We start from the raw sequence: 17,168 nt of genomic DNA on the forward strand, positions 1-17,168 counted from the left end.
AGGGTGGGGATGTCTATCCTGAGGGGTCTGTACTGGGGTGGAGGGGTGTCTTTATTATGGGGTTTATACTGGGGAAGGGGGCGTACTTCAAATCATTTTCTGTGGCGGTGAGGATGATGCTAAAGAATTATCGGCCCATGGTGCTAGATATCCTGGGTACACCACTGACAAGGAACCAACCAGTTCATGCACTGACAAGGATGGTAGAAGGAGAAAGCTGAGTGACAGAGGGATAAACTCATCACTGTGCTGCTTATCCTTTCACTGTAAATCTCAGGGCTAGATAGACAGAAACAGGGGCGGACTGACCATCTGAGCACTTGGGCACTGCCTGAGGGCCCGGGGTCAGTAGGGGGCCCCATAAAATGGCCCTGGTACCTTTTTCCTAGGTTTTTTGAGTGTGGGCAAGGACACAGGGGCCCCATGATCCCCTATGGCCCGGGGGGCCCATGAGTTGTCAATCCGCCCCTGGACAGAAACACAAAGTACGCCGGTGGAACAGCTTCCTCATCTGCATTGTGTCTGTGTATTTAGCTGTTTGAAGTTCAGCTTTAATGTTTTCCTCCCTAAAATTATGAACAGTTTTGAAATAAAAAATAACAATACAAATGACGCTTAAAAAACTTTATTTAAGGCTACTAGTTAATATTTCGAAAGCTTAGCACTTGTAATAAACATTTCAAACAGGGTTACCCTTTTTCTAAGACACGACTGATTGGAGTAAATTCTATGTACAGTTCATTTTCATAGAAAAATAAGGTATATATTTTCTTTTAATTTAAACAAGTTATATTTTTTTCTCTATTTTTTTTATAAGGTTTTTAAATAAGTGGGCGAGAGAATGGCACTTTTGGATTTAAGCCCTCACCATTCACGGTTGATCGGCAAAGCTTGTTTCATTGTGCAATGCAAATCCGAACGTGAAGGAAAGCTTTAAACCTGTTACGGTCGATACACATTTATAAGCAGAATCTTCTATTTGTGGAATTCCCCAACAAGAAAACACTATTGGAATTTTCATTTACTTTGCATGCAAAGCTATACTGTATGGCTTTATGGTACACCTGCTTGAATTTACAGAACACAAAGTCATCATTTTTCAAGTGACAGCCGCGGGAATCCTTGTTGAAGATCTTCTGTAATTCTATTGCTCATCCATTAAACCCCTGAAAAGAAATAAAAAAAATATTGAGAATTGTTTATATTTAGTGTTTTAGACTCAAGGCTTTTTTACCTTCATGCATTCTATGCATGAAGGTAACAAAAACCTTCTATGTGCAGCAGTCCCCCTAAGCTGACCCAATACTTTCCTGAGCTCCATCTCAATCCAGCATTATGCACGAGAGAAGCTTCTCTCCCAGGACTCTCCTTCCTCATTAGCTGAGACAGCAGCCTGTCAATTACAGTCAGTGAGCCAATGAAGAGCGATCCTGCTCGGGTGCCCCATAACAAGCTGCTTGATATGGGGGCTCTTGACAAGAGGAAGGGACTAGCGGGGAACCTGAGAAGAGGAGGATCGGGGCTGCTCTGTGTAAAAGCATTGCACAGAACAGTTATGTATGACATGTTTATTATCTATAAACAAACAAAAAATGTCTTTACAATCATTGTAATCCTAGTTGCATGTTTTTGCTTACATCAAGGGTGTTGCTAGGTTTGTCAGAGACCTAGAGCACCCTTGAGCACCCTGAAGAAAGCATTGATGCAGCAGAGGTGAGTGTGGTCACACTGTGCTAACAGTGGGAGGGGACCAAAGAAGTATGGATAAACACAACCTAAGTCTACTTTCACATATGCCATAGTACAGCATATAGAGTGCAGGGGCAGGAGAATACAGTATAATGTACAACCCAGTGTACAGAGGGTGGGGTCAAGAGTACATAATACACAGAGTTCGGGGGTTAGGAGTGTGTAATATAGAAGAGTTAGGGGTTATCATACAAACTGTAATGGTCAATAATATGCAATGCACAGGATGCAGGGGTCAGGGGCATATAATGCACAGCATGCAGGAGTCAGTAGTATGTAACACAGTGTGCAGGAGTCAGTAGTCCTATACATTATGCACAGTAGATATATAACGTACAGAGTGCAGGGGTCAGTAGTATATGATGCACAGAGTGCAAGGGTCAGTTTGTAAAGGACAGGTTTCAGTACAGAAGGAGTCATTTAGTAAAACTGGAGAGTACAAAATCTGGAGCAGCTCTGCAGAAAATCCAATCAGCTTCCAGGTTTTATTGCCAAAGCTTAACTGAATAAGGTGAATTTAGAAGCTGATTGACTACCATGCACAGTCGCACTAGATTCCAGTTTTAGTAAATCTTCCCACACAGTGTTGTGAGTATGCGTTGTCCCCCTAGGACAGGAAGTCTGTTACTGGCAGGATCACCAAGTGAAAAGAAGGGAATACAAGCCTGAAAATATAAAAACAAATGCAGCTACCACATCTGGTAAGCTGCAATATATTAAATATTTTTTTCCTGAGTTTAGATACACATCTGGAGGGAGAGATTATGTAGGCTGCCTCTGCTGACATCTGGCTAACACAAAAGGGTAAAAAGTGTAACCTAGCACACTGCCAAGGTAAATAAATTTGATTTACTTGTTAGGCACAATACCAGGTCAGTACTGAAGCTAGAGACAACCAGACAAATATTCTTAGAAAGAATTTAGCAAAGGCAGCCCCCTGTAATATCTTCTAGTACAGGTTGATTTTAATGTTTCCATTTTATTTTGTCTATATTGATTCATAAGTAAACACCTTGCATTGTATTATACTGTATAATGTTGTAGATAGATTTACCTTTCTTTAACGGGGGTGTTAATTATCCAGTCCAAAAACTCTTGAGCAGCCTTAATATCGAGGGCTTTATTGAAGTCGCTGGTAAAACTACCATCAGCATGCCTTCTGTCCATCTCTTCTGCTGAAAGATCTGGGAAACTTTATTTAGACAAAAAAGATAATTACTATATTGAATTTCACATTTTTCACATTTCACATTTTTATAATATCAGCACATAATATCAGTACAAACTTCTGAGCAATAAACTACTATAGCAAAGGCAACAAAAAACAATGCATTTAATATAGGTTAGTGAGTTTTTAATAACTTCTCTATTCATTTTACGTTAATATTACTCTTTCTATACTAAATCAGAATATCAAATGCCTCAATACACAGTTACATACATGACATATAGCAGATATATACTTCTAAATCATTCTTAAAGTATTCTGTAGAGCCACAGATCGTGTGATCCAGGAAACCCCACCAGGCAGTAAAGACATGTCCTGTACCTTTCTGCAGAAAGTTAGGCAACAGAGTCTGGTCTAGTTCCAACCCTAGGCTGTGGTAAGACGATGAAGCAGCAGAAGCAGAAGTACATTGATGAGGTCATCCCTTGACCCCCCATTCTCTAAGCAAGTTCATAAACTGCCCTGTGAAAAACATTAGGCCCCTTTTACACGGGCAAACCGATCAAGTCCGCCTGTCAGTTTTTTTAGGTGGACAAAATTGGACCCTCTATTGCCTGCTATGCAGCATCATATGTCAATGGACATGTGTGCATTGACACCTGCTGACATTCAATCCTGTCCGCTAAAAACAGATGGATGTGGATCTATTCCCCATCTGTCTAGTGGATCGGATGCCATTAACATTTTATTTTATGTTTGTTTTTTTTTATTGGTTGAGAATACCATTAATAATGACAAGAACAATGGCCACAACATTTGGAGAACAAGCCAAATCTAGAAAGACAATATATGGTATGTTAGTATAAGCTGTGAGAGATCTAACAGTGCTGGATCTAATGGTGTATATTAGGAAACATTTGAATGGATGGTTGTCGGACTGGTAGGTAGCAAGTACAGGGTAGAGGGGGAGGCCTCAATTTGTAGATTAATAAGAGCAATTCAATTTAAGAGGGGTGTGGAATGTCAATTTATCTTTAAAACATAATTGTCCATGGAAGATATGATAAAAAAGATATAGGATAACTTTATGACTAAGGTTATTTCAAAGATGAGAGTTGACCTTGTTGAACTTTTGCCTTTTGCAGTCTGATCAATGCTGAAATTGTATACATTTACATATTTCTGTTTTATAAATGGGGCCCTAAACACAATTTCTGTGGCTGAGGTAAGGTAAACTTGTTTTTGTAATTGTTGGTAATCTTTAGATGATGATTTACAACTTTAAAACTTAGACAGCTAACTGGAAACCTAACGCTTCCTGAACAACCTAATATTTGCTCACCTCCATGTGGATGGTCATTTTTAACAGATCTACTCAGTCAATGTGCATGCTAACCTCCCTAGTTGCTGAGCTACTTGTTGTTGAGCATTGACATCATGGGGAACTCACGCTTGTAAATCATCATTCCTTCTATGTTTAGAATCTCAGCATGTTTGGACACCTTAAGAGTTTATTGCAAAGTTTTTCAAATGATCAATGTTCTTTGGTCAGATCATTTGTGCTAAGGGGTAGAATTAGCCAAATGTGACTTTCATCCTACCCTTCAAAAGATCCATGACCTGATTTTGGTATATGAACCGCACTGAAAAGAGCCTGGGGGCAACCTTTTTTTTCATCAAAGACAAGTATTTTAGCTCTTCAATTACTATTTTGTATCCATCCCAATAACATTATTCACATAGCTTTAGGTTAATATTTAAATAAAGGTCAAGTTTAAATTATCCCCAATCTAATAATTAAATTTTTTACCTGCAGACAATCTACTTAAAGGTTTTATTTTGGCAGGCACATTTTATTGAAACTTTTACATATTTTTACAATTCTTTTTAACACCTATTGGATCAAAGTGTATTTTAGTTTTGTATTGTATATAAATGTATATGGGGTGCTAAATATTATTTCATTAATTATTATCATCACCTCCAACCAACACAGGCTTCCTAGTACTATGTTATGGATATTCTATGTATTATGTAAGTAACAACTAACAATATGTAGTTTTTAAAATTATAAGTATATATTTTAGGAGCCAAAAGGGTTATGGCATAAACATTTATTTATATTATTTTTATTATGAAAGTGTAAAATAGGAAAATATAAACAAAATCAGTGTCAATATGCAAATCCTTACTTTCTTTTTGGTCTTCCTTTAATTAGCCAATCAACAAATTCTTTGGTTGCCTTCTCCTCCAAATAGTTGGTCATATCATTAGTGAAGGTTCCATCTGCATGTCTAGATAATCTCCTGGACAACAAAAAACATTTTTAATTTGGGATGCTTGCAATTATTCATCACAATATCATGGCTTCTTAAAGCGTATACTTTTTTTTTTATTTTGCAGCTTTGGATAAGGTAGGGAAGTAGTATATAACTTATTAAGATTTTATTCCTGTCTGTGTCTCTGTTAGGTATTTTTTCCACTCGATAATTGTCCTGTGACCATTGTCATCGAGATAAAAGTAATGTAAAATCCAATATTTTACAGTTTTGTCAGAATAAGAGGTATGGAAAAATTTCCAATGGGAACACCTGTTGCAGTTACACTGGGGACAATGGAGATGTAAACTCAGATTGTTGATATTTTCTCTCACTTTCTGTTGGTACTCCAAAAAAAAAAGTAAAGGGATATCTTCCCAATAGGATAATGACAACAAATAATAAACTGACAGGGTTTTAACCCTATCCTACTCTATCGAAACTATTTAAAACAAATTGGGCTATACATTCACTTTAATTTTAATACAAGTTGCTAAATGGTGAAATTTATAGATACAAAAGTAAAAAATATTGTGTATAACTGGTAAAAAAAAGTCATCTCCCAGAATTCATAACTCAGTTTAAAATTTCCAGTGGCTGTCTTCAGCAATTGAAACATGACATTTTGTAAAACTAGTCACTTGAGTAGAATATTGCATGGGTTTGGAAGATCATCTTTTTGTCCCAGTTAAGGATCTTTCTGAAGATTTTTTTCTATAATCATAAATCATTTGAGGATAACTGACAAGTTCACAAACATGTCAAGCATCATCTGTGATTTGCCATATAATACCTTATAATGTATATTTGTTACACACATGAGCATATGAGGAAAACACTGCATAACTAGCATTAGTATTCATCAGTACATTTTGTCAAAATGATCAGTAGATCAAGTGATATAGTAAGCTGAAGTTATGCACAAATCTTTACTCAAACTTGACCCTATGTCCTCTTCCTTTTGAAAACCCCTATTGGTAATTTAATATCAAGAATGGCCTTGGTGAACAATAGGGAATCTCAGAAGGTAGGAAGGGGAAGGGGCAGTTGACTTTTTTTTTTAAAAAGGTCAAGATTTGTATCCAACTTCATCTGCCTCTATTCCAATCTACTGTTCACTATGGGAATCACTTTTTCAGTGAACATAATGTTTACTTATGCATTTTACAACAAATACAAGTTTATGACAAGTTTATTTTTTATATTAGGCTAACCCATTCACAGCTTTCTCCTAACAAAACTATCTGTATTGCATGACTACAGTTCTTATTTGTTTTTTATTTTTTTGTTATTCTTTTTTTCCAGTGAAAGGAATCTGAGATAGACCACAGACAACTGAAAGACCCACTTTATATCAGTAGATGAATTCTATTGATCATTGAAATGGCTCGCAACAGTGGCAAATGAGGACTTTTTTCTGTTTCATGAAAGTTGGATAAAAGCAAATAAAACAAACTTTAAAACCTTTCCATGTAAATTCTAATCTAATCTGTGCTAAAGTATTTTGTTTGTTAATGATTTATCTTTTAGTATGTTGTGTTTTGCATTTGCCATACGGCCTAAAGAGAAACATTGATGTAAAAAATAGCAAACAAAGCAAAGAATTACAAGATTGTTTCCCATTCAATAAGATTAGGTTTCTCTGTAAAACAATGTATGTGTAGTGTAGCCAAAAAGGCTGATAATAAAATAGATTAAGTACATTATAAACAGAAAAAGTTAAATTTAGGAAAATATCTTTGTGGTGTCCTTACTGTTTCTTTGGTTTTCCTTTTATCAACCAGTCGATAAATTCTTTGGCTGCTTTTTCTTCCAAGAACTGGGACACATCATTGGTATATGAGCCTTCTGCGTGCCTCTCAAATTGAACATTGCGCTTTGATATTCCTCTAGAAAAACAAATGTAACAATTATAAGCAGATATGTATGGGATGTTCATCTAAAATAGTGTTTTTCAAAGTGTGGGTCATGCTGCACTCATGATACATAGTCAACATGCAGGTGGTCCCCAACAGAACATACTTTTGAGAGGGTATATGCTCACTGCAGTAGTAGATTCCCATGTTTATTAACCATAGATGTGAAGTGTTTATGCTTCCTTGGATTTTGATTGGATACTGGGCCACTCCAAGCATGATGCATTGACCAGATTTAGACAGAAATTAAGGTAATGCATTTTGTTTGAAGATTGCATTCTTGAAGAACATGTTTATCAAAACTAATGCAATATTTTTTTGACACTGCAAATGTTGTGATGGTGGTACACAACTGACCAAGGGTTTGAAAAACACTGGTCTAGCATACTTAACAAGACACTTTTTGTTTCAGTGACAATGGTCACCAGGACAAAGAGAGGGTGAAAATCTTTTTAGATAAACTGTGAAAGGGTAAAAACATCTCCGAGGATTTTTTTTTATTGCTGCTTTTGTTTCTGCTGAGGAGATTCATCCTCAGTTTTGGTCCTGGTAACCTTTGTTACCCAAAGAGAAAGTGATGGAAAATCCAATGTTTTTGAATTGTTACAGCAACAGAAGGGGAGAAAAAACATCCTTTGAGGAAACCTGTTCTGGATATCCCTTCACTTGGAAAGACCTCCACTCACTGCCTAGTGTGTCTCTGGTACAGAATGTGAATGGTAATCTTTCTGATGGGACAAAGACAAATTAAAAAACCCAATTGGGGTCTTAACCATTACCTATTCTGTCCAAAACAAAAAAATGTACATATGCAGTTGCATAGTTTACAAATCTGTAATTTTGGGCAAATTGGCAAAGCTCTGATCCTGCTTTAAGCATGCATGTCTCTTTTCCTGCAGCACGGATGATGTGTTAATTAAAGGAGAAGTAGGGTCAAAGCTCTTTTGGCCCTACTTCTCCTGTGGATTACAATAGTGCACTTAGTTCTGCACTCCTATGATCCGTATTCAGTCGACAGTGGGCTAAAGTCTGCTATCAGCTGACATCACTGAGCCAGTCTAGGCTCTGGAGAGACCCCAACTTTGAAATGGGGATCCACCCAGATACCTGGACTGACACCTGGCTCAGCCTCTCTGCAACCTGCTGAGTGCCTGAGACAGCTACTCCTGCCCACTCCACAGCTTGATGCTCTCATGAGTGCATGAAGGGCACAGCATAGAGCTAGTGACTGACAGTCACCGACTCTCTGCTCACTGAAAACCATGAACCGAGCAATCAGCAGCCTTTGATCACTCAACTCTCAGTGCATCGATGCTGCATCCACCTAGTATAATTGTTTGTTTTTTCTGAATTCACAAACCTTTTGTTTTAGCTAAAAGGTGTTTTCTTGCCCACATTTTTACAGGTTATTTCTGCAAATAGGTCAAATTTTGAATGCTGGGAAAATGTTGAGAGCCCCATTACATGTGCTGCTTTGGGTCCAAAGGATATTACCTAAGTCTCTTCACAAGTGTGAACAATTTGTTTAGCTCTAGTATGCTAAATATTTACTTATCATCAACAGTACACATGTTGCACACACAATATAAATTCGGGTTTAAGAGGGAAAAAAGTAAATTGATCAAACCACAAAACCAAGGTTAGTGTTAAACAATGATGGTAAGGTTCAATGGACACATTTAAAGCACAGGGTCATAACAACAGAAAGGTTTGACTTAGGGCACAGAATTGGTGGGGACCTTTATTTTACCATCTAATACAGAACGTTAAACTCTGTTGGCTCCATATTTCTTACCCGCTTCTTTTTGAGTTCATTAACCACTGGACAAAGTCTTGAGCCCGCCTGGATTCTAGGTACTTGCTGTAATCACTAGTAAATGTGCCTTGTGAATGACGTTTAACTTCATTGTGGTGATCTGAATCATCTAGTGCTTCAGTCCTTGGAGCTTTGACTGATCTGCGTATACAATTTTTTAATTGATGATATAAGTATCTATCAAGAGCCTAGGGGGTATTATTCTGAACTTCTATAGCTAGCCTACATGACCAAACACAGGGTGGTTGGGTACATTCAATTTCTCTATCTTTGGTCAACAATGTATACTAGCCTAGAAGATTTAATTTTTTAAATCCAGTTGATCTCTTTTAGAATCATGTGATCTGATATATGAGATACAAACTGTTTTTTAACATCTTCATCAAAAATAGGTCTTGGTTCGCCAAACTACAGATAAAGAAATAATTGCAAATTTTTCCCCTACACAGGACAATATGAAAGTGATTACTAAAGTGCAATACTTTTCAATAACTTCATCCTGATAAAATTAAAATATATAATTAAAGCCAAAACTTTTTTTTTAAATTTTGAATATATCGTGGAAGTGTTAAGACATCTGTGTTGTTTTTTGCATTGTTTTAGTTGTCTATGGGGTTGATTTACTAAAAGCAAATAGGCTGCTCACTTTGCTAGCAAATGTTCCCTTAACTTAGTGAATAAGGAAAAGTTCTGCTGACTTCCATCATCTAAATCATGTGCAAGCAAAAATATTATTTCTTTCCTTGCACATGCAAAGTGAATTTTCATCACATCCACTAACCTAAGGGAAAATTCCTTTGTAAAGGAATCTGCCGGTAGTAAATCAATTCCTATGTCTTCACAGTCGAGATGTATCCTTTGTCATGATAACGGTCACCAAGAAAGAAAGTAATAGGAAATCCAAAATTTTACAGCTGTCACCAAGACAGGAATAGAGAGCAAATCTTCTAATAGGGATACCTGTTTCAACGACAAATGTTCAAGTGTGGGATTTTTCCCTCATTTTGGAGAGATATCCTCTCACATCCTGTTGTGCCTCTGGGACAGGAAGTGAGCAGAAATCTGCCAAATATTGAGCAGACAACCTTCTTTATCTAAAAATCTAAAATTAGGTAATACCTTTAGCAATGGTTTAAGGATGACTAATGAAATATATTAATTTAAAATTAACTAGTAAATTAAAATAAGGAAGGAACAGTTTAAGACTGGTGAACTTAGTCGAAGTAATCTGTTTCTGCTTGCCAAAAAAACTTTTTATGAAATGTAATATCCATTAAAATTCTCATATACACACATTATTCTTGTCCCTTATTATTAAACAAAAAAAGAACAAACCAAACTATGATATATTAAACAGGTTATTAGCTCCTGCCCCTAGTACTATTATTTCAGACTCTTGCATTAAAAGCTTAGATTTCAATAATTTAGGATAATGCCACATGGGCATTTTGACATCCTAATGCTCATTTTATAAATGAGTAGAGAGAGAGAATTCACTCAAAATATTGAACGTACATTTACTACAATTAGCCAACAATGTGTGAAGCAAATTACCATTTACTCATTTAACCTGCACATGACTAAGTATTCAGAGTGAATAGGATTTTGCTTTTCACATGATTATAAAATTGATTTGAAATTGCACTAAATTTATTAAGTGAAAATTCTCAACTCCTTTAGTGAATCAGCCACACTGAGGGATTCTCTTAATAGAAAAAGCACAACATGTACCTCTCCTGTTGAGCTGCACAAGCTTAGTATAGATTTAAATAGATATCATTCTTTTTTACATGGGTGCAGGGATGAGCCATCACCTTCCAATAAGGGGTGGACCAATAAGGCAAGACTTGGACTGATCCATTTTGAAGACATACTGGGATTTATTTACTAAAGATGGGGGAGGGAAAATCAGGCTCAGTTCTGCACAGAAACCAATCAGCTTCTAACCTCAGCTGGCTCAATTAAGATTTGGCAATAAAACCTTGAAGCTGATTGGTTTCTATGCAGACGTGAGCCTGATTTTTCACTCCCCATTTTTAGTAAATAAACCCACTGTGCTTAACTATAAAACAATGTGTAGCATGTCAGAAGGCCAGTGTGATCTTTCCATCTAGGCTGTATACTTTTCCAGCAAAATAGTACATCAATCCTAATTAATTGTTGCACAAACTGGACTTATGTGTGTTAATCCTACGGAGTTTTTATTTTACTGAGAAGTTGTTAAATTAGTTTGGGCATATTGAAATGATACCATCTTCACATACAAGTAACATATTGTAATTCTTAGAAACACTGCGTGGACGCAAAGAACATGTGGTTTATATAACCTGCCATGTTACAGGCTCTTAAAATAATACACCACAAGATACATTCCCCCCCCCCCCGAAAACCTTAAATGGACTTTTTCAGTTAGAACGTATTTTCTCAAGTTAAAAGTAGCTATAAGAGATAAAATTACTTCTTAGGGAAAAAAACTGTAAATACAATAAAGGATGGCTTTATATGAGAAGATTTTTGCTTTGGAAAAAATACTGTAGTTAACCTAAAAAAAGCCTTTACACACATTGTAAAGTTTTTTTCTTTTTATAATGGAATAGTTAATGTTGTCTGCACTTCCTGCTATAAAGACACAAGATAGTGGAATGAGAAAGCAGAATGAAATGAATGAAGTAACAATAGGAGTAACAAACTTTCTTACAATTATTAATAACATCATTTATTATTATTATTATACAGGATTTATATAGCGCCAAAAAGGTTTGCTCAGCGCTGTACATATATACACATTTATATCTTTTACTGTTGTTTAACAATTAATTATAAAGAAAAATAGACTTTTAAGAACTGGCTAAAAAATAGCCTACCCAAAATTGTCATTTTAGTTCTAGGTAAATATGGTATGCTTAATTACTAACTGTCATCTTTTATGTTTTCTGTCAGGCTCTAATGACAAAAAAAACTATAAAAAGGTTTGCATTTAATTAAATGACCCCCAATAATCTGCCACCCACAATTTCAGTCAATACCCAGTGGCCAATCAACATTGAGAATAAAATTGATGCCTTTTGATTGAATGCATTGGTTTTCATCAGTTTCAATCACAATTTTGATTGCTTGATTAAAGATGGAGGACTATTGAACCCATGGGTGGTATATTACTGTTGAATGCTCAATTCCTTGGTGATGGTAAGGCCAGCATAAACCTAGTGAGATTAATGCATCTGATTTTCCAACCATACTCCCCTAACATAGCCATCATTTGGGGAAAGTGGGTCCCTCTTTTTAGTAATATTGGATGCTATGAAAAATGCAACAAGAAAGAACGCTGAGATTTCTCTTGTAAGAGATCCGACTGCTAGAATCCACATTGGATATAGGAGACTATGGAGTGGTTCAGCACTCCACAGGTCACCAATTAACAAAATATGACTTTTGGGAAGATTAACCATTTAAGTCTTTGACATTTTAGTACATCTTTATCAGTAGGCTGAATTACATAAAACTTTAGCACCTTGTCAACAGTCATAGAAAACCTTCAGTCATCTTGCTCTAAGAAATGATACATTCCAGCATGATTTACTAGAAAGCAAGGGATATTATTTACTGGGATATGTGGCTATTCAACAGCTTAGAGGTCACTAATTAACCAAATCTTCAATATAATAATAAAAATACCCAAACAAATAAAATTAACTTTAGTCAGTTTGATACATACCTGGACTTGTCCTCTGTTTCCTGGATAGGACTTTGGAAACTTCCTTGCAGTAACATAAAAAGAAGCCCCACCATATAATAAATGCTTTTCATGGTTTTTCTGCAACAGATTAAACAATAACAGTTTCCATCGATTGTGCCAATATTCCATTATGTTGTAATACAACATTACCACAAAAAAAATCTGGTCATATAAATTGTGTGGTTAAGTGAACTGAATGTTAAAGATTATGCACATAGCAAAACTGTTTTCCCTATCTTATGCACGATACAAAGTTTGGCTATTTAAATTAGATGTTTGTATTGTAGAAATTTAAGGATTAGAGGAAAACACAAAGAAGTGATTGGCACCTTTAATCTTCAACAAATTATGATGCACATGAGTTTGCCTAGTATTCTGCCAAAGACCAGGAAGCTGAATAGCCAAACCTATTAGCATCTAGCCTATAGACTAAAGTTTATCCCAACTAACAGGGAAAGAGAAGCAGTTCACGTGTTTGTTTGTTTTTTCATCAATAAATAATTATCGATGTGGATTTTTAATATTAAGTATTTTCAGTGTTAATATTGCATAACATACCTTATTTAGTAGGTGGTTGTAAGTAAACCTTTTTATTCAATTAACTTAATTTGAAGATTTAAAAATACTTCATAAAACTACATTTTTAAACCCTTAAAACAGTTTGATATATAAAAAAAATATATTGCTAACTTAAAAACAAATTTACAGAAACACATCATTCCTTAAACCAAGAAATATATTTATGCAGTTGCACATACCTACAAAATATATTGTGGTTTAAAAAATCAGTAATTAAATAAAATGCATTACAAAGCCTAAATGTAATATTTAAAATTAAAATTTAACATAAAAACCAATACATGTTACAATAAATGTAACTCAATATATTAATATAAACCTTATGTTTGTAATCATTATTTTGAATACTTCATGTTAAAAACTGTAAAACAAAGTATATGATGTAGAAAATAATATAAAAAATAATTCAGCTTTTATAAAAACCTTCCAAGACAGTGGCCAGCTGTATGGCAGTCCACAGGACAATACTCACCGTGAAGTGGACTTCTGAAAATGGACAAGATGAAGCTCCGTCTCAAGATACTTTCCAGTCTTTTCTGATGATTCCAACTGCTTATGCCACAAAGCATTTTATACTCTTTTCAGCTTCATTGAACATTGTGAGGATGCATTGTGTCCATTAATTCTGACACAGATGATCATGTGATTGCTGATGCTTTAAATGTTAAGATACAACTGACTTGCCTTTGTGTAATTTACACATTAGAGACGGCTGGCAAATCATCGTGAAAGAATTGCACATGTACAAGTGCTTCCTTTTCAGGTGTAATTCAAGTGCAGGTATAACGCAATGTCAGATGGCAGGGAACGTGAATTGTTCTTCACACAATCAACCCATGCACAAAAAGGAGTTTATTGTGGCTTCATTAGAAGTTCTCATATAACATGTATGGAAAAGTAGAACTTAATATTAACGTATGTGTTCATTTCTATCTGTTTCATGCATTCATTGATATTAAAGTATCATATAAGCTTTGGAAGTTAATGCAATTTAAAAAGTCATCTTCAATATTTTTAAGACTGACGTTTTTATTAAAATACTTGGTGTTTCTGCATCAAAGGTTCTTGTTTAAAGGGTAATTCCACTTTTTGGGGAAAAAAAAAACAAATAGAAAAAAAATAGCATATACAATTTCTGTAAAACTCAGTGCAATATGGCAGCCTGGAGGCCTTCTGTATCCAGTTGGGGTACAAAACTTCGCTAAAGTGTCATTTTCTACTTGTGTGATTTGCTCACTGATTTTTCCAGACATCTGAACTAAGCACAAGTCAGATTTTAGGCATCCTCTGCAACAAAAAATTTATTTTTGGCGCGATACTCCCAAAAGGTTAAATACTTCTAAAGGGATGCAGACCCTGCAACTTTCCTCATTAGAACACTACAAGTGCATCAGCTGATTATTAGCAAAAAGTCACTATTATTCAAATTTACTGTGCACATTGACATAATTAAAACAGCTTTTTCTTCAGAGCAGAAACAGGTAGGAATCTGCAACAAAGTTTGTTAAACATTTGCCTACTGGGCACTTTTATCCCCTTTGCTCCCAGGCCAATTTTCAGCTTTCAGCACTCTCATACTTTGAATGACAATTGTGCGGTCATGCAACATTGTATCCATATGACAATTTTTTTTTTCACAAAAATAGAGCTTTCTTTTCGCGGTATTTAGTAAGTACTGGGTGTTTTATTTTTGGACTGTAAACAAAAGAAGAGCAAGAAATTTTAAAAATAAAAGTTTTTCTTTTGTTTCTATTATAACATTTTGCAAACAGGTAATTTTACTCTTTCACTGATGTGTGTTGATGAGGCTGCACTGATACGCAGCACTGATGGACACTGATAGGCAGAACTGATGGGCACTGACGAGTTGGCATGGATAGGCAGCACTGATGGGCACTGATAGGCTGCACTGATGAGGCGGCACTGGTGGGCACTGATGGCTGATGGGTGGCAATGATGGGCATTGATGGGTGAAACTGCTGCGCGCTGGTGGGAGGCACTGCTGGGCACTGGTGGGAAGCACCTCTGGACACTGGTGGGTGGCACTGCTGGGCAGCACTGCTGTGCATTGATCATCACGGCACAGATCATCAGGGCAATGATCATCAGTGCCTTGATGATCAGTGCCGATCTGCTCTGTAGCAGTTGCCAGTTTTTGGCAGTGCTTTCCTCACACTGTGACAGTGTGAGGAAAGTGCAGCCGATAACCGGCAACTGTAGTACTCATTGGACACAGCTGATCACATAGTAAAACACCGCTGTGATTGGCCTTTTACCTCATCACGTGATCAGCCTTTCCATAGGACACAACGATCACAGAGATTGCCTAGTGCACGCCGCTGGGGGCGTGTGGGAGGGCGTGTTCTGGGAGGACATCATAGGACACCCTACCAAAACTGGACAACCAAGCTGTAGCCGTCATTCAGCTATAGCACGGTTGGCAAGTGGTTAAAAGCCTTGCAATGTCCTTTGATCACCCAGAGGGGATTTTTTTTTCACAGCAAAAGCGGAGTTACTTTTTAAGCACTCCCTATTATAGAGTAGCAACACTCTATCCCTGTCTCCCAAATGTGTTTCTGGAGTGTCACAGAGTCATATTGCTTTCAGATGGGGACTAAACATGGCCATTTTTACACACATTATGCAGGTATGATCCACCATCAGGAAACACACCCTAAGAAATGACCATTCAGTAAAAGATGAAAAAAGGCAGCAGGAAATGAGCAGCACTAAGATACAACAAAGATTTTAAAAGACTGAAAATAAGTAATTTATGAAAGTAATTGTTTATGATACACAGTGCTTTAGTAAACATAATGTCAATCATGTCAATAAAATCCATTTTCTGATTCTGATAAGTAAGGGTGTATATCTACTTTATTAATAGTAATAGGTTAAATTAGGGTTATGCAGAACCCATTGCTACAAAACACAATCACCTGGTGTTGTAAATTTGTGGCAATAATGTTTTATTCTTGCCAAAATCAAGCCAAGAAAGCATTTGCTTTCAGTATACATCATGGGCTGCCCTCAAATTCACTCATGCTTCCAAGTGCTGCATCTTTTTATTTTTAGATTGAATGTAAATGAAATTAATACTTTAATGTGAATATTATTTTTTTCATTGGAACAACAAATACAGCCTATCTGTAACTTATATTTGAAAATAACAATGAGCCTCATACACTAAATTGAAGGTTTCCAACAGAATAGTTAGCATTCATTCAAACTTTTGGTCAAGTTTCTTCACATGCATTGTCCATCCAAACTGGTATTCTGAGTTATGACAATATAAATATCATGTTACCTGTACATAAATTTCATATTGGACCAATGAAGCCATTGTAAACCTAATTTACTGGTGTGGCCCATGTACAGGACAAATACCAATATCACACTTCAGCTAATATCTGGGAATACAGTATATGGAATTCATTCACTCAGAGTCTCCCAAGATATCAGCTCTCTAACTCCTTTGTTACCTCCTCCCATGCTTGTCTGCAGGACTTCTCTAGAACCTCTACCATCCTCTGGAACTTCCTACCCCAGTAGGTCAGTTTAGCTCCTACCCTGTCTGCCTTTAGGTAGTTCTTTAAAATGTATTTATTCAGGGAAGCCTACCCCACCCCCACCTAAAAACTGTACTTTGGCCACCACCATCAGATCATCACCGCTATTACCTTTTGTACCACCTCCCACTCTATTTAGATTGTAAGCTCCATGAGCAGGGCCCTCCTATGTCTTCTGTATTGAAATGTATTGCCATTGTACTGTCTCCCTTTATATTTTAAAGTGCTTCTCAAACTGTTGGTGCTATAATAATAATCCTGTATAATAATAATTGGTAATATGGAACATTTGTTGATGTGATAACTGCCTCTTCCAT

General features: G+C 36.2%; 1 protein-coding gene across 2 annotated transcripts; it reads right to left on the reverse strand.

The window, feature by feature from the left end:
* Positions 1 to 609: 609 nt before the first annotated feature.
* GCG (glucagon) lies at positions 610 to 13,846 on the reverse strand. Of its 2 annotated transcripts, XM_089660591.1 has the most exons (7): positions 13,755 to 13,846; positions 12,683 to 12,781; positions 8,947 to 9,108; positions 6,990 to 7,124; positions 5,110 to 5,223; positions 2,804 to 2,941; positions 610 to 1,166 (listed from the first exon to the last, which is right to left on the reverse strand). In XM_089660591.1, the coding sequence occupies exons 2-7, from the start codon at positions 12,772 to 12,774 to the stop codon at positions 1,145 to 1,147; spliced, it is 663 nt and encodes a 220-aa protein (XP_089516717.1). In that variant the 5' UTR covers positions 12,775 to 12,781; positions 13,755 to 13,846; the 3' UTR covers positions 610 to 1,144. The 2 variants fall into 2 exon arrangements, with proteins under 2 accessions (XP_089516717.1, XP_089516725.1); XM_089660599.1 differs by lacking the exon at positions 8,947 to 9,108.
* Positions 13,847 to 17,168: the final 3,322 nt, after the last annotated feature.

This window comes from Staurois parvus, unplaced genomic scaffold, assembly GCF_062004578.1.
Source record: "Staurois parvus isolate SC_StPar_1 unplaced genomic scaffold, SC_StPar_1.0 ptg000031l, whole genome shotgun sequence".
Taxonomy (NCBI): domain Eukaryota; kingdom Metazoa; phylum Chordata; class Amphibia; order Anura; family Ranidae; genus Staurois; species Staurois parvus.